A 13,728-nucleotide genomic window follows, 5' to 3' on the forward strand; every position below is an offset into this window, starting at 1 on the left:
CCGGCGGCGGCTCCCCGGCCAGCAGCGGCGGGCGTCGGGAACGCCGCCTAGCGGTGGGTCGGAGGCCGGCGGGACTGGAGGCTTCGGGCCTCGGGAGTGAGAGAGGTTGTGACAGGGCTTGCAAGAGCGCGGCTGAGTTCTCTTGAAAAATTCTAAAGTCCTCTTTCTATTTTTGTGGTAAGCTGAAAAGAAGATTAGAGATCTGTCCCATGCTTAGGAGAGTTAGGGCCAAGTACCCTTTTTGCCAAGGGCTAATGAGAAAAGAATAACTAAAGGAAGTTTTAAATTATAAAAGCGTCGGGAGAAGGCCAAATGCTGCCTGGGAGAGGGAAGGTTTTACGCAAGTTTGGAGGGAAGAACAGGAGACATTCACAGTCCTTCCAGAGCCAGTGGGGACAGGCCAGTTTGGAGAAACCTGTGCCTGGACCCTGTGCATCATATCCTTCCAGAGACAATTTGGTCTCCGCAAAACAAGCTCATTTATCTACAACTATTTAATTTGCAAATTTGCTTTCTATAGTAGTATGAGGTCTATAAATACTAGGAATTTATGCCTCATTTTGTTTACATAATATCATAATAGATACTTTGACACATATATGACCCTTTATTCAAGTTTGATAATTACTACAGTTGATAGTAATTCCAAGCAGAGGAGCCAGGTTCCTGTTTAAGAAAGACTACTGTAAAAAAAAAAAAAAAGAAAAAGAAAGAAAGAAAGACTAGTGTGGTGGCTGTGTGGAGGCAGGGAGTCTGGTTGGGAAGGAGGCCCTGACTGATTCAGTCGGGAGAGGATGAGGGATACTAGGGAAGGAGAGGGGGAAACACTCAAGCAGTATGGGAAAGTTTACTGATTGATTAATATTCAAAGTCAGTGTTGTGGGGAGAAAGAGCATCAGCCAGGATAATTTTTGAGTTTCTAGCTTAGATGATGGGAAGATGTAAGCTGAGATAAAGAATCCAGGGCGAGGACAGTTTGAGGGGAGGAAGGTAAATGATTGCCATAAACAAAGCGGTGATGGCAAAACTGTGAAGGTGGATGCCATCATCCAGGTGGGGTATATAGAGGGAGAAACAGGCTGGCAATGGAATCCTGGGGAGAACCAACATTAAAGGGCGATGGAGGAAGGAGACTGAGAAGAAACAAGCTGAAAGACAGGAAGAGAATTTAGAGAGTCTGGTGCCATGGAATCCCAGGAACGGAGAGTTAGGAAAAATGGAATATGAACAGCATTAAATAGTGAAGAGGGATCTGCTAAGATAAATTTTAAATGTGTCTCGAGTTAGGCTATTAGAAGATCCTTTTGTTGTTTTTCAAACTTTTTATGATAGAAAATGTCAAACATTTGAAAACAACAACAGAGAGAATAGAACTGTGGACCCTTATTTATCTTGGGCGAGTAGGATCGTTTTGTTGGAAACGCGTGCCTCAGTTGTACTGTTGCCATCAGTGACCAGCTTCATGTACCTTCTGTGCTGGTGATTCTCTAATGACCGACTCACGGCCAATTTTGTTTTATTTATAACCCTGCTCACCCCCCCCCCCCAGTTATTTGGTGCATATTTCTGACATATCATTTCATCAATAAATATTTCAGTGTGCCATCTCTAAAAGATAAGGATTCTTCTTTAAAACAAAAATCACGGTACCATTGTCACACCTAAAAAAGCTAATAGTTTCTTAATGTCATCAAGCATCTAGTTATTCACATTTCCCCCATTGTTTCATATTTAGTTTTAAAAAATTGTTTATATGAATCAAAATATTAGTAAGGACCATACTTTGCCGCTAATAGTATGACTTTAAAAAACCTTTAAGTCTGTTCTCCATCTTTCCCCCCTTATTTAATTATTTTTTAAGAAACCAGGTCATTTATTCTGGAGAGTTTCTCAAAGTCTGAGTTTTGCTGAGCTGCTTCTGGTGTAATTTAGTGTGTTCCTCACCTCTGTATTTCTGGTAATTTGTTAGTTAGAGACAATCAGATTTAGATTGAATTATTTTGGTAAAACTAATTCATAGGTTTTTTTGTGATGTTAGTTACTAATAATGATCATTGTCTAGACCAGTGTTGCTCAAACTTGGCACGATTGACCTTTTGGGCTGGGTAATTCTTTATTGTAGAGAGCTGTCCTATGCATTGTAGGATGTTTAGCAGCATCTCTGGCCTCCACCCACTGGATGCCAGTAGCAACTCCCCCAATTGTGACAACCAAAAATGTCTCTAGACAATTGCCAATTGTCCCCCCTGGGGATGAGGGTGGGGGGACAAAATGGCCCTGATTGAAAACCACTGATCTAGGTTCATTAATATAGTAGTTAGAACATAATATTCTCATTCTGTCCTTCCTTGTTAGATAGAATAAATACCCCTACAAAGGGAAACCTTTTCACATTAACTATTTATTCTCTAGAGCTATATTTCGTGTAAAAAAAGCAAGAAAAATGCTTGTTTCCTTTTTATTTTATCAGCTTTTAAAGTAATGAGTTGGTTACCTAAGCATCCTCTGAAAGAAACCAGTGAAGTTTTTTTTTTTTATTACTATTATGAACCCATAATTTAACACATACAGTATATGATGTGTCTCAATCATTGGCAGTTTTTAAACATTTTGATGCTTAAATTATCCTATTTTGGCCAGTGGCAACTTATTTAGTTGGCATCTGAGAGTTCTTTTGATATGACCATTAAGATTCCTTGCTCTTTGATATGATAAAATCTTCCAGGCTCATTTTGTGCATTCCTAGACTAGAGCTGGTATCAGCTATTTTTTCCAATTATTCATGGTTCCTTTTCATTGGAAATGGTATTTAGAGACCACAATCTGGGTACTAGAGATATAGTTTATTTAACCTTAGGAAGAGCAGTTAAATGAATATATAGTCAATTACCTGTTCTTCACAAAACAGTCCCCTCCACCATCTCTTATAAAAAATTTCCAACATGCAAAAAGTTGAAGGAATGCACAACAAACACCTATATACTCTCATCTAGGTTCAACAGTTGTTTATATTTTGTGGTGTTTGTTCTCTCCCTCTCTCCTGTGGTATGGTATGATAGGATATCATATCATACAATTTTTTAAATCCTCACCCAAGGATACATTTTTATTGGCCAGGGCTCATATAATTTTTATTGCACCATTTGAAAATAAGTTTCAGGCATTGTGACACTTCATTAGCATTATCTGCTAAGGTCATTTTCTATGTAACCGTTAGTACCATTTTCACATCTTGGTTTACTTTCTTCATTTAGTTTTATTGGCTCTGTCTTCTTAGGCCTCTTGCTGATTCTTCATCTTCCTGGTCTCTAAACAGTGGTGTGTCGGGAGCTCCATCATTGCACTTCTCTGTCTCTCTACACATGTGCACGGTGGGTCATTCCATTACCCCAAGGCTTTAAATACTATTTATATTCCAATGACTACCATTTTTTCTCTCTTGACCCAATCTATCCTCTGAACTCTAGACTCCTATATTCAATTGCTTACTCATCACCTTCAGTTGGGTATCCAATTGGCTTTTCAAAGCTGATGAACACGAAACAGAACTCTTGAATCTTGCCCCTCTGCCCAGCTTTTCTATAAGGCTTCCCCATCTCAATAAATCCAATCTATTAGATGCTCAGGCAAGATGATTCCTTATCCTGCTCCTCTCTCTCTTTTTATCCCATATCCAGCCCATCAGCAAATTGTGTATGCTCTACGTTTGAAATCTATCCATAACCTGACCACTTTAGACATTTCCACTCCTTCTAACCCAGTCTAAGCCACCACTGTCTCTTGCCTGGATTGTTGCAAAAGCCTCCTTTCTGGTCTCCCTGCTTACACCTTTGTCTCCCTAAAGCCTATTCTCTACACAGCTGCCAAATATTCCTTGTAATGTACAAGTCAGATAATTTTATCTCTCTGATTTAAACCTGTCATCTCAGAATCAAATCCAAAATTTTTCCTATAGTTTCATTTCTTTCTTTCTAATATTTATGCCTTTAATTTCTATTCCCTTGCTTAAGACCTTCAATGTAATGTTGAGTGAAATAGTGAAGTAGACCCTCATATCTTGTTCCTGATCTTTAAAATGATGCTTTTAATGTTTCACTACTAAGTTGCATGTTTACTGTAGTATTTTTGTAGCTACCTATACCAATTAGCTGTTATCAGAAAAGTGCCATGTAAGTAACCATATCAAAACTCAGTGGCATAAAACAACAATTATTTATTCTCATAAATCTGTGGGTTGACTGGGGTCAGCGTTCTAAACTGGGATTGGCTAGAGGGTTTTGCTTGCTCCATTTGTTTCTCACTTCCCTGGGGACCAACAGGACAGCTTGGGCATATTCTTTAATGGTGACGGAAGCAGGGCAAGAAGATAAGCACAGTTTTGCAACTGCTTTTCATGTGTTTAGATCACACCATGTCTGTCAACATTCCGGTGGCCAAAGAAAGTCACAGGGCCAAGCCCAAAGCACCCTCTGTCTTTAGAGGTGGTGGTAGAAAGGGAGAAAAGATTTCTAAGCAATGGCCCTTTACATTAATTTTCTAATGTTAAACTGACTTTGCATTTTTAGAATAAACCCAATTTGCTTTGTTCTTTCCCCCTCTCCCTTTCCTTATTTTTCCTTACTCAGGTTATTTTTTCCATTGCTTTTCAGAGAGTGGAAGGGGGGGAGAGAGACATCTCTCGCATCATCTCTTTCATGTAGTTTCTCTCACATCGATTGGTTGCCTCCCACACATGCCCTGACGGGGGCTGGGACTGAGCCTGCATCTGAGGCAGGTGCCCTTGGCTGGCATCGAATTCAAGACCCTTCAGTCCTCCGGGCCGGCGCTCTAACTACTGAGCCAAACCGGCCAGGGCTCCTTTTTCTTTTAACATTAGATTTTGGTTGCTTTTTTTGGGGGGTATTTTACAATTTTATTTTTTATCAGCTTTATACTGAGATATAACTCACATCCCATATAATTCACCCATTTAAAGCATACAATTCAATGGTTTTTATTATGTGCAACTACCACCACAATCAGCTCTAGAAATCTTTAGTCACCCCAAGGAGAAACCTCATGTGCTTAGCAGTTACTCCCTATGTCCACCCCTCACCCCAAATGCCCTTTCCCCAGCCCTAGGCAACCATTAATTCACCTGACTATATAGATTTGCCTCTTTTGGACATTTTATATGTGGACTCATTCAATATATGATCTCTTGGATCTTGCTTCTTTTACTTAACATAATGTTTTCAAGGTTCATTCATGTTATAGTATGAATCACTGTGTGGACCGTGAGAAAGAAAGATGCCTACGAAGAAGGGCTGGTGGCTAACTGGGCTCAAATTTTAAAGCAGAGCCTAGCAGCCATTTCTAAATGGGGGCCCCTCTCACAAAGTGCACTTCAGGGAGAAGCCTGCACTGAACTGCCTGCCTCCCACGCTGAAGTGCCTGCCTACACGGTGTTCCTGCCATCTGAGCCAGCCCTTAGAAAGGAGATACTGGAACTGTATTTCAACCAATAGGACTGAGGCCTTCCCCATCCAATTGGCGCTGTGCAGCTATATCCCCATCAACGTCTTTACTGAGCAATCAGAGTGGCTCCTTTATGACTAATCAGAACAGTGCCTTTGGCCCAATCAAACTTGGAACAAGGATGTCAGGCCAGCATAGCTCAGCGGTTGAGCATAGACCTATGAACTAGGAGGTCACAGTTGGATTCCCGGTCAGGGCACGTGCCCAGGTTGCGGGCTCCATCTCCAGTAGGGGGCGTGCAGGAGGCAGCCAGTCAATGGCTCTCATCATTGATGTTTCTCTCTTTCTCCCTCCCCCTTCCTCTCTCTGAAGTCAATAAAATATATATTAAAAACAAATTTCGAGCAAGGATTTGGAGCCCTCATTTGCATGAGGATGAACCAACTGGGGATCAGGAGTGGGGACTTCTCTCTCTATGTCAGCTCCTCTGTGGCTCACTTCCTTTTTCAGTCTTCAAGACAGAAGATGGCATTTCCCCAGCTGGAGCTGAAGCACCTAAGACATCTTGGCAGATCAGAGAGGCGCGGAGCAGGGCAGGGCAGGGCAGAGTGGAACGGAGGAGGCAGAGCAGGCGGGGCCGGCAGGGCAGCAGGGCAGGGCTGCCTTCCCCGGGCGGCCGCTCCAGGCCGCAGGGCAGCGCTGCTCCACAGCCCTGCGGCTTCGTCACTGGGCTGTCACACTACTGAGCTGTTCTTACAGCTGTGCTGTAACCACAATGTTCAGAGCTGTTTGCACTGAATAAAGTTTCCTTTTTCACCAGACCCCAAACTGGGCATTCCTGTTGGCATTGAATTGGCACCAACAAGCTTTGGTTGAAAAGTACTTTATTCTTTTTATGGCTGAATCATGTTTCATTGTATGAATATACCGCGATTATTTATCTATTCGTCAGTTGAAGGTCAATTGGGTTGTTCCCACTTTCTGGCTGTTATGAGCGATGCTCCTCTGAACAATCATATACAAGTTTTTGTGTGGACACATGTTTTGTCTCAAGACCTCTTTGCTTTGTTTTATTTCTCTGTGCCTCCTTTACTACCTTCTTTTGGTTTAAATAAATATTTTTAGCATACTGTTCTAACTTTCCTGTTTTTTTTTTTTTTTTTAATTACGTTTTAGTTAATTCCTTAGTGGTTCTCTAGGGGTTAGAATCTGGTAAAATTGTTGAAAAGCAAACACAGCGACCTATATCATACAACTATGTATGTATATCATACATAGTTGATTTGCTTCAGTAGATCCTCTGGAGAACACCTATCTTGTCATAATGCTGAAGCAGAAGTCCTCCTATGTGTCATCTAACTGGCAATGCTGGTTAGAAAGAAAGCTCTTGACATTTGAATATATTTTTCACGAAGTGAGCAGTCTTACAGTATTCTGATTAGTTCTCATTGTTTTTCAGTGGTTTCTCGGTTTTATAGTTAAGCAGGTAAAAGTTTTCTTAACATTTATGATTATTATTTTTGTTTCATGAACTGTCTAGACCATCTAGAATAATGTTGAATGTAAAGGTGATAGTCTTTTATAAGACTGTCTAACGTGAAGGACTATCAACTCTACATGGTGGCATCCATCTTAGCCAAAGAAATCCACAGTGCTTTTTTCTGCTAAGCCAGGACCCTATTCCAGAAACCTCACAGAAACACTCCTATAAGTGACTACAGTTAATTGGATTTGGTTCAGCGAGTGAGATCTGTTTGCCAACCCTGGCTCTGGCTTTTCTCTTTGATGTAGCTTGATAGTGGCTATTCATTTTATTTTTTAAAATATGCTTTTATTGATTTGAGAGAGAGAGGAAGGGAGGAGAGAGAGAGAAATATCGTCATGAGAGGGAAACATGGATCATTTGCTTCCTGCATGCACCCCAACTGGGATTGACTGGGAACCATGAGCATGTGCCCTGACCTGGAATTGAACCGGCGACCTTTCGGTGCACGGGCACTCAACCACTTAGGCACACTGGCCAGGGTGTGGCTGTTCATTTTAAATATTCTTTGTCATGTTTCTATTCCTGGTTTACTAAAAATCCTTAGTTTAGCTTTCCATAAGGTTTCACGATGCCTGCTAAAGTTTCATCATCACATCCACAGAACTTCTAGAGGCAAGAAGGACATCAATCCTTCTTGTCCATCTCTTTCTTTTTAATTTGTTGTGCATCTTTTTTAAGAGCAAAGAAACTCTTCCTAGGACCTTCCCTCATCCCAGACTTCCTCTCATATTGCCAGAATGCCACAGGCTCATGTTAGCCTATCATTGGCAAGAGGTATGGGGCCACTATGATGGGCTTAGACTAATCAAGACTCACTCCTAGGGCTGACTCCAAGCTTCCCTGAAGTTGCTGGCTGCTTGGTAGAACAAAATTAAGGTTCCATCAAGAAAAATGAAGATGGGAGTAGGGAATAGGTAGGGGGTGTACAACCAACAGTGTCTGTTACAGAATCCAAACGTCCAGGTTGTTAACCTTGACACACTACTGCTATTCTGGGCTCTCCCCTCAGCTCCTATTCTCACTTTAAGACTGATTTTCAACCAGTATGCAGTGGCACACTCGTGTGCTGCAAGAATTTTTGAAACATGCAATACTTCACTATTTATTCAGGGGCACTGACCTCTTTTCCCTGAGATTGTCAAAAAAATGACAAAAGCCAACACAATAGCTGTCCAGTGTGAATGAATCAAAATTATACTTTTTTTTGGTCAGACCAGCAAAAATATATTTTTTGATGTGCCACAGAATTTTAGTAATTAATTTATGTGTGTTATGAGATGAAAAAGGTTGAAAATCGCTGCTATATTTCCTTAACTGTGAGTCAAGTCCCCTACAACTCTAGCTCTAGGCTGTCCTTGGCAGAGCAGTGGGGAACATAAAATGTATTCCTTGGGACCCAGCACTCTTGTGCAAGTCCTGAGAAGTAAGGGATGTGTGCTAGGTCAGGCCAGGCACTGTCACAGTCTGGGGTGGGGGAGAAGAATAGAGCCTCCTGGAAACGTGGACTGGCCCGGCCCTGACTCAGCCCCAGAGCTGAGTTCCAATCACGCTCTCCACTCTCTCTCTGAGATCTCTTCTTCCTGGTCTGTACTTCTCTTAGAATCTGAATTCTTTTCCTAACATGTTCTAATTTGCCCCCTAGTCCTCAATCTCAACATTATCCTCATATCTCTTTCCCTTGAACTCCCACAGTAAAACAAAACAAAAGCAAAACAAACCTGTATCCACTGAATTTTACTAACCATTCATTGATTTCCCATATGTATTAAAAGCTTAGAGATAATAGCACAGAACAGGGGAGAAAATGAAATTTTAGTAGCTGTGTGCCAAGTTCTTTTGCACACACTATTTGACTTTATCCTTAACAGCACCTTGGTAGGTTAGGTTACGTTAACCTTCATGTTAGAGTTTAGAGAATCCAGGTTCAGAAGAAGTCGCCTGCTCAGAGAAGGTAAGGTCAGCTCAGGGGCACACACTATTAGGAGCCCATGACTGCCTGACTTTAAACCCATGCTCTTTCCCTCGCCCCATCATCTGGCTTCATGGTCTTTATTGTTACAAAAAACATTTGCATACATTAATTAGATCCTCACAACAGTGGCAAGGTGAGTAGTAGTATCTGCATTTTATAAATGGTAGTAGGGTTTAGAGATAGTAAATGACTTGCCCAAAGTCACATGAAGCTTATATTCTGCCACCACAAAGTGTGCCTAGCAGAGAGTGGAATATTTGTTGAACGGATGATGACCTAGACTATAGTAGGTATTCAGTAAATAATTGTCAAGTTATACTACTGAAAATTAATGATGTCACTGCCTAGAGGTCTCTAGCTTCCTTTTTCCCCCTGTCACCTCCCCTCTGGGCTCCACTCAGAGACCCGCTTTTCCCAAGGAATTTAATCAAGACTCACAAAAAGCAGAATCCACATCTCAGGCAGGTGCTCAGATGAGGGCTTAAGAAGGAAAGGTCTTCTTTTGAGATAAAGCTGAATAGACCTAACAGTTTTTGCTCTCCCACCTCCGGCCTCAGGACTTCCTTGGGTCCTGGAGTGGGGGGGTGGTACTGCGACTCTTCCCTGCTCCCAGGCCTCGGGACTGCACTTGTTCTGCAGTAGACCTGTGAGCCTCTGCTCTCCGGTTTCACTGGCTTTGGCCCTGGCAATCTTCACATCAGTGCCCCCTCCCCTCTCTCCTCCCTCAGCCCCGCCCCTGCCTCTGGCTCTGCCCCACAGCCTTGGACACAGTGTACACAGCACAGAGCCTCTGCTCAAAGGGAAACAAGAGACTGCCTGTGTTCCCATGGCTACGGCCAGCACCTTCATACCGGGGCTCAACCCTCAGAATCCTCATTACATCCCGGGGTAAGACTTCTACAGCCCTGCTCGCTTCTGGGAACAGGGGTTTAGGGATACAGGAGTTGTATCCCCTAGACCTTGGGGGTCAAGTGGACATACCTGTACAGGAGGCCCAGGGCTGTGATATCTGTGGTGTTGGATAGAAAATGAAAAGCAAGGAATAGTGGTCGCGGGGCCTGCCCCAAAGCTTTGTGTTGTCTTTACCATGGTAACAGGGTAACAGCAGAGGGGAAGGGTTGAAAACCCACACGGAGAACGGAGAAATGCCTGCTCCAAATATATAACCAGCCCAGTGCAGAAAAGATCAGGGCTTCAGAGGTCTCTGCTTCTATCTCTGGGGAGGGCAGGGCAGAGGGACTCTAGAAATGAGTGGGTGAGTCCTGTACTAGGTACACCGGACACTGCCCACTACTTCGGTTCAGCATGGGCCAGACCTATGGGCAGATGACTGGTCAGCTACTTCAAGGAGCTCCTGGCCTAGCCTGGCCCCCTGCCTGTCGCATACTTCTGCCTCCCATTCGGCCCCCAAGATCAACCGAGGTTCCTAGGGGAAGCCTGCCTGTCAGGCGTGGGCACAAAAGGCTCAGTTCCAGCATGATCCCTGGGTACACAGGTATGTACACAAATATGAACAGTTGCCCCATCCCTGAATGTGTGTCTCAAACTCTAACAGAATCTTCCTTGCCCCCTGCGCACCCAGGCTTTGTCCCCCAGGCCCAGTTCATCTTTGCCAAGAATTGCAGCCAGGTCTGGGCTGAGGCTCTGAATGATTTTACTGAGTGGCATGAGGACCAAGGGAGTCAGGAGCTGCCAAAGGAGGTCAAGGGAGAAGGTGTGGAGAAAGACCAAGAGCCAGAGCCAAAGCCAAAGCCAGAGCCAGAGGTGGAGGAGCCAGAGCTGGGGCAGGAGGCAGGACAAGTGAGACTGAGAAGGCTGGGGGTCGGAGGTGGGGTGGGGAGTGAGTGTGGTGGGAGTGGGGAGCCTTACCTCTGTGTAGGCTGGGGACATGGGCTTGACTGCCAGCTCCACCTCCCTGGGAGCTGTGTGAGAGCACAGGGGCTAAATATGATAGCCCCATTTTCCTTCTGTCAACTTCCCTCACAAGGCTTCCCCCTATTCGATGGATGACAGAGATCCTCACAAGTTCTTCATGTCAGGTGAGGGGAGGTGGGTAATGACCAAAGGTGTGGGGAGGCCCCCAGGAGGTCCTGATCCAGTATCCCCATCCCCCCAGGTTTCACTGGTTATGTGCCCCGTGCCCGCTTCCTCTTCGGCTCCAGCTTTCCTGTGCTCACCAACCAGGCACTGCAGGAATTTGGACAGATGTACTCACGGGGCAAAGCCCAGAAGGGTCTCAAACATCTCCCCCCACTTTCAAAGACCTACCCTCAGAACCTGGGCCTTTTACCTAACTATGGGGGCTATGTGCCAGGTTAGGATGGCCCCAAAGGGAGGCTTTGGGGACTGAAATATTTGTGTGTGTGTGTGTGCGCGTGTGTGTGTGTGTGGAGGTGGTTTGGGGGATTGGAACTAATAGATATGGGGGACCTCAGATCATGTAGTTCAGCTTTATAATTGGGCAGAAAAGGAAACTGAGGTAGCTCACAGTGGAAAATTGGACCAGATTTTGAGGGCAGCTTGGAGGGTCTAGGCAACAGGCAGAGAAATAAATGGCTTTTCCATGGCACTGACTACATGTGACAGACTCTCTTGGCCACACAGGGTATAAGTTCCAGTTTGGCCGCACATATGGGCATCTCACCCATGATGCTCTGGGCCTCAGCACCTTCCAGAAGCAGCTCGTGGCGTAGGTACCTGGACTTCAAGTTCTCTCCTCCCTTTTCATGTATTCCAGCCATCCTTTTGGAAGAGAGAGAGATGGGCTGGAGGGTAGGGGGAGGCACAAAAAGAAAATGTTTTGGAGGCCAAGCACCTTTTTTATTAATAGGTGTAATAAATAAATAAATAAATACATAAACAGAAGCCTGGGCTCCTCCTCCCTCTTTTGACCACCAGGCATTGGCCATAGCCTATTTACATCTGGGAGCTTAGGGATCTGGCCCCTATATTGTCACCCATCATCCTCACTACCTGGCCTAGGGAGCCCTGCAAATGGGCCTTCTGGTCACCTCCATCCATGAGGACATGCTTGTCTGTACCCATGGAAAGGCTGGCCGAAATGGGCCAGGGAAATCCTGGCAGCCCAGTGCTGTGTCCCTTCCCTCCTTTCCTGGGTGGAGGTCTGGACAAAGTCATGGGACAGTTAAGGGGGAGTAATTAATACTGAGCACAGGAATATGTGGCCCCAGCTCTCAGTCTGACCTCTGCAGCCAAGCCAGAGGGCTTGGGAAGGACTCTCAGGCTCTGAGTCTGGGGGTTATGAGGGTCCCTGAGGTCACCAGCATGCACAGGGCCTCAGTTTTGGCTGCTTCCAGGAGTTGAACTTGGAGTTGGGGTCAAGGTCACATAGGCCAGAGGTACCAGGCCGGTGTCAGGGCCACGGCTGCAGCGCAGCCAGTCTCCTCCGGCGGGCCCCAGCACTCGAAGGATGTCTCCCTTGTGGAAGCTCAGCTGTCCAGGGCCTGTGGCCAGATGGTGGCACAGTGCCTTTACCTCGCTGGGGAAACAACAAATGGAGGTTAGAGAAATGCCACCCAAAACCAAACTCAGCCCCCAGCCCTTCAGTCTCCCAGGGCTCACCACGGAGGCTTGGAGGGCAGGGCTGGAGAATGTGGCTCCTGCATGCTCTCCTTGGGCTCTGGTTCCCTGCGGACACCTACTGTCTGCGCCACTAGTTGGAACACGGACTTGTCCAGACTCAGCCAGTCGGAGGGTAGCCTAGGGGATAGCAGTCGGGGCTCTGTCTGTCTGTGCCCTGGCTTGGATCAGGCTTCCCCACTCCCTCTGTCTACACCATGGGCTGCCTCTCACCTGTTTGTGGGCCGGACCTCGCGCTGAGCCTTTCGGGACCCAAAGAGGTGTCCCCACTTGATGCCCCCAGGTGAAGGCCCGGAGGCTCCTTCCTCACTTTCTGCTGGGGGGGCAGTAGACCCCTCTCTCTCCCGGCTGTGTCTCAGCTCAGCCAGCACAGAATCAGGGGGGCTCCCCATCCAGAAGGGCCAGGCCCTGTCCTGGCCAAAGGTCTCTTCAGAGGCAGGACAGGCCTCAGCTCCCTCCACTACTCCCTCTCGGGGGGGTGGCCCCCCACCTCCTGCCCCCCTTTTTTTCTCACTGCTGCTGCCACTGCAGCTATTGTTGCCACCACGGGGGAACCTAGAACCCTCAGTGGAGCCATCAATGTAGACCTGGGAGCTCTGCATGAGCTGGTACCACCAGCCAGCCTGCCCACTTCGGGCTCTGCCACGCCCTGAGCCCGAAGAGGCTGCCTCTGCCACCTCTTCTTCCTCCTCTTCCTCCTCCTCATCTTCTCCACCTTCTGGTGCGCCCACACCTTTCACCCGTTCCCCATGGGCTGTGTTGTCCATGTCTCCAGGGCCCTCCTGGCCCCGGGCCCGAGCCAACTGCAGCGTTGAGTGGGCGGACAGCAGTAGGTCCTGGGACACACGCAGCAGTTCCTTGTGCTGCCGCTGCTGCTGCCCACTTTGCAGCAGCCGGTGCTGGAAGAGCAAGTCAAGGCTGAAGGGCAGCAGGGCCAGGGGCTGCAGCAGCAGCAGCAGCTCCTCAAAGAGGCCAGGGCACACGGTATGCGCTGCACTCAAGAAGCCCCACGGCTGGTAGTGGGTCTGGATGATATCTAGGGGAGAAAGAGAGAGGGACTGAGCCACACAGGCAAACAGAGCCTGGCCTGGGGTGGGCCTTTGACAGGCATCCTGGGCAGAGCCACTGCACCATGCTGCACAGGCTGTGGACT

At 46.3% G+C, this 13,728-nt stretch overlaps 2 protein-coding genes across 11 annotated transcripts in view; one reads left to right on the plus strand and one right to left on the minus strand.

Annotated features, from left to right (window-relative positions):
• Window positions 1-6,641: 6,641 nt before the first annotated feature.
• CIMIP2B (ciliary microtubule inner protein 2B) lies at window positions 6,642-11,822 on the plus strand (the record flags this gene model as incomplete). 6 transcript variants are annotated; one of them, XM_081151266.1, is made up of 6 exons in its annotated part: window positions 6,642-9,863; window positions 10,247-10,470; window positions 10,558-10,775; window positions 10,963-11,014; window positions 11,092-11,289; window positions 11,580-11,809. In XM_081151266.1, the coding sequence occupies exons 1-6, from the start codon at window positions 9,802-9,804 to the stop codon at window positions 11,666-11,668; spliced, it is 843 nt and encodes a 280-aa protein (XP_081007392.1). In that variant the 5' UTR covers window positions 6,642-9,801. The 6 variants fall into 6 exon arrangements, with proteins under 6 accessions (XP_081007392.1, XP_081007390.1, XP_081007394.1 ...); XM_081151264.1 differs by having other exon boundaries at window positions 10,247-10,775; XM_081151268.1 differs by lacking the exon at window positions 11,092-11,289.
• The window catches only part of RUSC2 (RUN and SH3 domain containing 2), a 51,328-nt gene continuing 49,376 nt past the window's right edge, over window positions 11,777-13,728 (minus strand). For all 5 annotated transcript variants that reach the window (XM_081151262.1, XM_081151259.1, XM_081151260.1 and 2 more), the window contains 3 exons: window positions 12,789-13,611; window positions 12,558-12,695; window positions 11,777-12,474 (listed from right to left, as the gene is read on the minus strand). In XM_081151262.1, the coding sequence (XP_081007388.1) occupies window positions 12,273-12,474; window positions 12,558-12,695; window positions 12,789-13,611 (1,163 nt within the window). In that variant the 3' untranslated portion in view covers window positions 11,777-12,272. The remainder of the gene's footprint in view (window positions 12,475-12,557; window positions 12,696-12,788; window positions 13,612-13,728) is intronic.

Source organism: Miniopterus schreibersii (genome assembly GCF_964146895.1).
Source record: "Miniopterus schreibersii genome assembly, chromosome: 11".
NCBI lineage: Eukaryota > Metazoa > Chordata > Mammalia > Chiroptera > Miniopteridae > Miniopterus > Miniopterus schreibersii.